General features: G+C 37.5%; 1 protein-coding gene across 1 annotated transcript; it reads right to left on the bottom strand.

The window, feature by feature from the left end:
* Positions 1–3,568: 3,568 nt before the first annotated feature.
* Positions 3,569–7,056, bottom strand: LOC125486920 (probable G-protein coupled receptor 139). The gene is made up of 2 exons (XM_048616480.1): positions 6,993–7,056; positions 3,569–4,485 (listed from the first exon to the last, which is right to left on the bottom strand). Exons 1-2 carry the CDS (start codon positions 7,054–7,056, stop codon positions 3,569–3,571), a joined length of 981 nt encoding a protein of 326 aa, XP_048472437.1.
* Between the last annotated feature and the right edge of the window lie 1,948 nt (positions 7,057–9,004).

Raw genomic sequence — 9,004 nt, 5'->3', positions numbered from 1 at the left:
CTCTCCACCTATCTGCTCCTTTATCCATCTTCCATCCGCCTCTCTCTCTCTCTATTTCAGAATCCCCTTCCCCTACCCCTCCCCCATTTCTGAAGAAGGGTCCAGACCCAAAACGTCAAAAAGCTTTCCCGCTCCTCTGATGCTGCTTGGCCTGCTGTGTTCATCCAGCTCTACACCTTGTTATCTCTGAAAAAGAAAGCTTGTTTGTACGTATAATTTTTGGCCCATCTATATATTTGAGTCTCAATGATCTGAATTGTGACTACAAAGCAAAAACAGACATATGGTATTATGGTAAACGCGAGCAGCTGCTTAAAAAGTTTGACAGAAGAGTTAGATAGCACTGTCCTAATTCGAACATTCCAGTCAACCAGTGGAAGTTGCAAACATTTAGATCATCAACCAGGTAAACATGGTCCAGGCACAGGAAGTTTATTTTCTATGTAAGATGCAGCCAGACAGTCACCTTTTGAAGACTAGTTTGAAAGATCCTGTAAGTCTGTTAATGGTTTTTCGTGAGTGGATAAGTTTAATTAATTTGATGGGTCAGATGAGAAACCATTAAAATTCAACGACTTAAATTAACGTAAAATTCTGCTCAAGCCAGAAATCTGAAGCATGAACAGGAAGTGCTGGGATAAACTTCAGCAGGTTGACTCCATCGTGGAGAGAAAACCCGTTTGAAAGATTTTAGTCCAACGTGGCTCTACAGACCACATCCTTGTGGTCATGGGTAAGGGCTGACCATGTAGGAATGACAATTTAGAGTCAGGAAGGCTGTAATGAAACATTTTTTTTAATTTTTTGACATAAATTATTCCACGATCGATATGAACGAGACTTCTATTTTCTTCCAGAGAAAATAGTCAATTGATTTTTCTTTTCATTTACCCAGCTTGCGTGTCAGGAATTCAATTCATGCTTCTGAGCCTTTGTTCGTAATTCTTGATAATTTTCCAGGAATTCATGTTTCTGCTCTTTCAATATGTGCATTCCTGTAAGAGATTTCTGGACCTCTGACTTTTATTAGATAGTATTTCTTTTTCACATGTGATCTTTACTTATTCAATTTGTCATCCTAATGCACTTTAATTCAGCTTCGTTGCCATTTGTATTATAATTTTGTCATGGGGCAGGCACACACTTATATTTCTTTTTTATTTCTCACATCCCTATTTATCTTTTTCGCTCTTCATTTCATGTGATTGTTGTTGTTGCTGAAACATATCCTGAACATTTGTAGTAATTTAGCTCGACTGCAACAAAACACCTCCTTTTAGAAATTACTTGTCCAATAACAGTCATATGCAAAGATATCTATCCAGAAGTCATCTAAATGTCGGGAAGAGTTTTTAAGCCAGATATTCGTCACCTTTTTTTTTTTAATTTGTATTGATTTCTTGATTAGATGTTTCCCTATATTAACAGAACAACATTCATCCACATGCAAATATAATCTATTCATATAATTCATGTTGGTATGACTTAATTATGTCAGATTCATCACTGTGTTGAAATAAATCAAGACGTCGAAGTTTGTGTGAGTCAATGGTATTAGCAGTAATTTCTGTCCAAAATTCATTAACTTTTATCACTACACTATTAGTGCACAATCTTCCTTCCGTAGAACTAAGATTAGAAGAAAAATGCACAGATCCCAGTCAAATTCCTCGAGAAGATATTTTATAGAGGGTGTGAAAAACACGCTAAAGTGACAAAACTTTCAGCTTCAAATATCTAATACCTTTTCTAAGGCAAAGTATTGCCACTTTTTGTTTAATTTGCGGTAAATATCTGCACAATCAGATCCCAGTTGGCATAGACCCTGATGTGAAGACGATTGATCTGATCTGTACAAGTGTTTTTACTAACTTGAGATACTTGGTGGGGCAGTTTAGAAGTACTTTTGCAACAGGTTTTCGTCTATGTTTCTTTTCCCGCCCATCTAAGCTTGAAGGCTCTTCAGGATAATCATTCAGTATTTCAGAAACTATGGGAAATATCAAGAATGAGCTTTCCTATGTAAAAAATGGTCCAACAATATAATAAACAATATAATCTTTGTCTTATCTAAATGCTACTGTTCATGCTCTTGCACAACTTCTTGAACAGCAACACAGTAGTCTTCAATACAGCTAACGATTGAATTTACTTAAATAGTATATAAAGCAACATTATAGAGGCGACTATAATCAGCATAAACACAGTTCAGACCTGTCGTTAATGTGTTTCATTAGGACTTTGTAGAACTAACATTGTCTGCACCTATATGTGGTGTAGCCGTTTGTATAGGTTCTCACTATGTAAACATGTGCTTGCTTTGCCTTGCAAGGTTATGTGGGTTTTATGTTGCATGCATCATCTATGACGAATTCTTTGAGTACTTGTTTCTGGATTGTTCAATGGAGCAATGCGAAGATATTATTATCTACCAATTGTTGTGCCCGTTGATGTTGCTTAGGTCCAAGTGCACTCAGTTTTATTGTGTGTGTGTGTGTGTGTGTGTTGGTTTCCATGCACATGCATGTGATTGTTTCTAGAGAGGCAGAGGTTTTCTGTAAGGCATAACACAGAGAAAGGAAGGAAATCTTTAAGAGAGTGGTAATTACGAAATTGATGAAATTTGTTGTTTTTGCGTGAGGCACAGGGTCCCACGCTTCACGGGAAGGACAGTTCTGCGGAGAAAGAGAAAGCCAGACAAAGACTTAGAGTGGCAAACTATCATAGACCGAGTACAATTGAGTTTTTCTTCGGTGATAAAGATAAATGCAGCGTGTTTCTTGTATGTTAATGAAACCAAGAAATATTAATTGCGTGCTGCTATTAATTTGACAACTATTTATGGCTAGTCAGAAGCTAAAGTTAACAGGTGTTGTAAAGAAGAATGAAGTACATGATAAGTGGGATGGGATGAGTTGAAAAAATAGGTGCCAAGGAGTGTACTGAGGACGCTGAATTAATAACTGGGGACATTTGGTAGTTTGGAAATGTTTGATGACATTTCGTCGATAAAAATAAAAATAAAAATTTTCGATAAAGTTGGAGAGAAAAAAAAATAATAAAGATATTTGTGGCTCGGTTAAACTGAGAAATTTTGATTGAGAAAGACCAATGGTCAGAGAGTGATATTAAAGCAACAGAACTCGACATCTTTTTTTCATTACAAATAGAAGACACGTACAGAAATATTGAGGGACAGAAAACATGAGCAGTCATCTAGATATGCTCAAATTAGCCAGGACCAGTTTGAAGTGGTGGTCTTTCTGTGCTGTAATTATCTTGGAATTTAATCATCTATAATCATGATCTGTGCATGAGTTTGAAGTGAGTTGCTGAAATGGATCTATACAAAGTGTCCATTCGGCAGGTCATGAACTGGGATCTTAGAAAACTTAAGAGTAATGAGCCAAATGTTAAACCACAAACATAACAACATACTTCGTTAATTGTCGTTTTTTTTTCCCATGATATCACTTGATTCTGGTGCAACAATGTGAATGGCATTACAGAGTTAAAAAGAAATGTAAAGTTACATTGATGTAGTGGAAACAATAGGACCATCTCTGGGTCAGTTTCTGTTGTTTTGCTTGTTAGTTATTTGAAAAACGGTATTAACTGGATATTTAATTGCCCTCATAAATTGTTCCCTGAACTGAGATTGAGTCAAAGCATAAATAAATGTGTTTGTGCAGCAATTTAAACTCAGTAGCATAACACCAGCTTGTTGAAAAATGTACAAAGAATCCTCATAACGTTCCGGATTTGTTGTTGTGATGTTGTAATATATAAAATGCAACACATACGTCAACCAAAGAAGTATAAAGCTGCCAGATATACTTAGAAGTAAAATAATAGACTTCCTCCTATTCGCCATCTTTTCATCAATGCGATTTCCTCCCTTGGTCTGATGCCTCAACTTCTTACGCACACGACTAGCTATTACAATATACCTAATCGTCAAACAATTGAACAATGAAATTAAAGCAAAAGGCAGTACTGGGGTTAAAATTGTATCCATCCAGTCAAAACCTACCCATCCAGGTTCAGTATAATAGCTTGACTTTGAATAACAGAACCATGGCACGTTGTCGATTATCTCTCCAGGTTCAAAAGTAAAGTAAAAAGGGACGTTTTTAAAGCATAATAGTATGCAGGTTATTGCTAAAACAGCAGTTGCATTTTTTTCCGTGCAATATTTGATTCTCAGCTTTTGGAAACAAATGGCAACAAATCGATCAAAAGAGAAAGTAACCGTGAACCACACAGAGCAGTCTCTGGCTGCACATGTCAAGACGTAGATAACACTGCATACAGGAGTGATGTCCAGGAAGGATCCTGGGAAATAATAATAGCTTATCCTCCACAATATGATGTCAGTGACTATAACCAGCAGATCTGCCACTGCCATATCCACCAAGTAACGTGTAGTACAGCCGGAGAGACCACATTTTGCCCGGGACAAGATTGCAATAGCCACCAAATTAACTGTGGAAAAGAAATATAGAAGGTGATGGACAGGAAATTATTGAACAAAGTTCTTTTTGTTTAAATGCAGATGAGACTGGATTCCAGTATTCACTAAGGATTAGGTTTGTTTTTGTTTACATGCTAAAATATAAACCATCTTAAACCTGATGCTAAAATATATCCATTTTTATGTCTTCCAGAGAATTATGCAGGCAAGAAACAGTTCAGACATTTTCAAGATACTGCTGAATCTAGCAAATGATTGTCAAAAATTCTTTGCAAACTTACTTTTATTGAAAGTTTCAGATCACCTGTGCATCATCAAATTAGAGAATGAACTCTGTTAGAAATCAAACAGTATGATACTGGTGGTTCTGATGAACTCGTCCCTGACAAAGAAACCTAATTATTCCAATGAGGCTGACTTATATAATTATAGAGTCGCACAGCATGAAAATAGATCCTTCCGTCCAACTCATCCAAGTGGACCACAAACCCCAATCTAACCCAGTTCCACTTGCAATGATTTAGCCCATATCCCTCGAAACCCTTCCTATGCATATACTCATCCAGGTGCCTTTTAAATGTTGCAATTAAACCCGCCTCCACCGTTTCCCCTAGCAGCTCTTCCACACATGCGCTACCTGATGTGTTAAAAAGTCACCCTCAGGTCCTTTTTTAAATCTTTCCACTTTCATGTTAAACATATGCTCTCTATTTTTGGACTCAATGACTCCAGGAAAAGGACTATGGCTATTCACCCTATTGATGCCCCTCATCATTTTATACACCTCTATAAGGTCACTCCTCAGCCTCTGACACTCCATGGAGAAAAGCCCAGCCTATTCAGCCTCTTCTAACAACTCAAATGCTCCAATCCCAGCAACATCCTTGTGATTCTTTTTTGAACTTGCTCAAGTACAACATCTCACCTATAGAAGGGCAACCATAATTTTACAAAGTATACTAAAAGCAGCCTCATCAATATCAAGTAGTTGGAGGGCATTCTCAGAGATAGAATTTGCATGCATTTGAAAAGGTAAGGACAGTGCGGGGAAAATCTGGTCTCACTAACTTGATGAACCTTTTTAAAGAGGTGACAAAAAAAATTGATGAAGGCAGAACTCTACACATTGTCTAAATGTATTTCAGCAGAGTTATCGATAAGGTTCTGCATGGTAGACTGGATAGTAAGATTAGGTCACTTGGAATCCAAAGGGAGCCAGCGAATTGGATACAAAACTGACTTGAAGGTAGGAGACAAAGGGTGGTGGTAAAGGATTGCTTTTCAGACTGAAGGCCTGAGACCGATGGTGTTCCAATAGAATCGGTGCAGGGTCTACTGATTTCCAACATTTATATAAATGATTTATATGTGAGTGTAGGAGGCATGGTTATGAAGTTTACAGACAACACAAAAATAGATGGTGTAAGAAGATTATTTCAGAGTACAACTGAACATTGATTGGATGGGCCAATGGGCTGAAGAGTAACAGATGGAGTTTAAGTTAGATAAATGTGAGATGTTGCTTTTTGAAAAGGCAAACCAGGGCATGACTTACATTTAATGTTTGTGACCTGGGGAATGCTGACTGTGAAAAACACCTACGGGTGCAAGTGCATAGTTTCTTGAAAAACTGGAGGGATTCCATTCAGGGTCAAAGCAAGTATATGTTAGAGGCAAACATGCATGTGTCTTACATATTGGCTATGATAAGTAACTGTTCGAAGAAAACATACAGAGACCGATATAAATCCGTGCAGAATGGTGAAACAATGAAGCACTTTCATAAATAAAGGGATTTTTGGCCAGATTATCTTTTAACAGAACTGATAAATTTCTGAAGAAGGGTCTCGACTCGAAACGTCAGTTTTCCTGCTCCTCTGATGCTGCTTGGCCTACTGTGTTCATCCAGCTCTAGACCTCGTTATCTATGATAAATTTCTTCACGATTAGCACTTCTAAAACAATAACAAATCATAGAAAGTCACAGTAAGATGAAGGGAATTATAAAAATAAGTTGGTGATTGGATAATGGGTAGGTTTAATTCGTTGATGGAAGCAGTCATGGATCATTATAATTGAGGTAGTTTTGGAAACAGATGCTGCTGATACAAATTTGACACAAAAGGCCGCGATTGCTGAAATATGATTCAATAGTTTAAGATATGCCAAAAGGGTACTAATGTGACATAAATTAGAAGGTAAGTTTGCAAGTAAAATCTAAGATTGACCAAAACTGCTGAAGTACTTTCGAGAAAAGGTAATAAAGGTTATTTGGATGATTGTAAGCAGATGGATCGATGCTGAATGTTATTATTAACAGAATAAAGCAGAAAATACCTCAAAATTAGACTTAGTTGCAATTGTCTAAAACTATTGAGTAACTTTTCAGAGAAAGTAAACAAAGGTTCTGTGTATAATTTTGGCAGGTGGATCTACGGGGAACGTTATTATCAACAGAATAAAGCAGAAAACATCTTACAAAGGACTTAACAAAAACAAGAGTGATGTAATAACTTACCAGGAACGCCAATGACTGCAAGAATCATGTAGTATACTTTCTTGATATTGGGAACTGTGTCCATTTCTGCTTCTACGATGCGAACTGTCTTTATTCCTGACTGTCTGTGAAGTAACCTTTCGAATGAGGGATACCAAATACTTTCCATTTATACCCTCGAGAGTCTCCATGGGGACAATAAATTGAAGCATTACAAAGTTATGATTTTATGAACAAATGGATGCAACACTATTTATAAACATCACTGTTGGAGAAAAATGTTTAATTCGGTGAATGAACTTGGGTCCATAATATATTTAAAATTCATTTCATTTGGTCCTCTGATCAGTATGCATAAATCACGTGGTGTCCTTTCCTCAAAACGAATTCAGTTCGTCGGTTTCTGGCTGTTTTGTTTATCTGTATATCTTCAGTTCATTAATTAAAATTTTGAATGAGTATCACTAGATATCCGAAGTAAGTTAACACAGGAATGTACATGAGTATAGCCTGATGAAATTAAATCAATGTGGTGTACAGGCCTTTTCACTGTCATCGCCTCTCCAAACAACAGAATGGCAATCTTGTTCAGTTTCATAGGCAAAGAAAATTCGTTAGCTAATAGCGGTTTGAAATGCATCGCATCAAGCCAACATGGCACCCAAATAAAGCAACATCTCAATTGAGGAGAGATTCTGAGATGAACAGAAGAGTTCGAACTAGAAGAGGCACTAAAATTAAAGTAAGAACACAGCCATGGTCTTTGATATGGTACCATAGTTGCAGAGGATTAGATAGGGTGGACAGTGGGAGCCTTTTTCCTCGATGGTGATGGCTAGCACGAGGGGACATAGCTTTAAATTGAGGGGTGATAGATATAGGACAGATGTCAGAGGTAGGTTCTTTACTCAGAGAGTAGTAAGGGCGTGGAATGCCCTGCCTGCAAAAATAGTAGACTCGCCCACTTTAAGGGCATTTAAATGGTCATTGGATAAACATATGGATGATAATGGAATAGTTTAGGTTAGATGGGCTTCAGATTGGTTTCACAGGTCGGCGCAACATCGAGGGCCGAAGGGCCTGTACTGCGCTGTAATGTTCTATGTTCTATGTTCTATATCCTTAGAGAACATAAACTTTCCAACAGCTAAAAAAATCTCGAACTATTCCGGCCACTCAAAGTAATACAAAAGTTACAGCATCTGAAAGGAATACAAGGCATAACACAAATAATTTGACTTCATCTGTCACCTAACTATTTGCTTCTACTCCATACTGCATCTTGTAATTTACCACAATCCAGATAAAACTCATGAGATAATGACCACTTGTGAATTAGTGCTACCTAGCGATGTTGTGGCTTGATCTGATTCATCTTCAAGTGTGAGCTCTGGCAAGGACACTTTTTTTTTCCTTTGCATTAGAATTTAACTGATGGGAAATATTGTAGTGAATAGATTTCCGACCATTCTCTGCAATTACACTAGTACTAAGCAAATCTGTATCAGGGTAACTGATTTTTTTAATTTAATGTACAGTTCTTGATCTCCTCTGCACATTCGTCTCACATTCATGCTGCTTTACCCACCAGTTACCTTCAGACCTATGTATTACTCTGAAAAAATGTAATATTCTGTCTTGAGCTTCTTGTTGCTCCTTTTGTTTTAGCTATTGCCAAAAAGGTTCTGCCTTTGCTGCTACTGAGGCATTATTTAGAGTTGTACCGTAATATAGCATGGAAACTGACGCTTTGGGCCAAACTGGTCCATGCTGCCTATGTTGCCCACTCAACTAGTTCCGATTTTCTGCATTTGGTCTATATCCCTCTAAAACCTTCTGGTAACCCATTCTATATATGCACCACTGTCTGCATGAAGAATTTGCATCTCCGGTCCTTCTTCAACTATTTTCCTCTCACCTTAAACCTACGCCCTCTAGTTTTCAATTCCCGATCCCTGGGGAAAAGACTATGAGCATTCATCCTATCTATACCCCTCATGATTTTACACACCTCATTACGGTCACCACTCATT

This window comes from Rhincodon typus, chromosome 35 (assembly GCF_021869965.1).
Source record: "Rhincodon typus isolate 14 chromosome 35, sRhiTyp1.1, whole genome shotgun sequence".
Classification (NCBI taxonomy): Eukaryota; Metazoa; Chordata; class Chondrichthyes; order Orectolobiformes; family Rhincodontidae; genus Rhincodon; species Rhincodon typus.
This window is presented reverse-complemented; position numbering and strand designations above follow the sequence as displayed.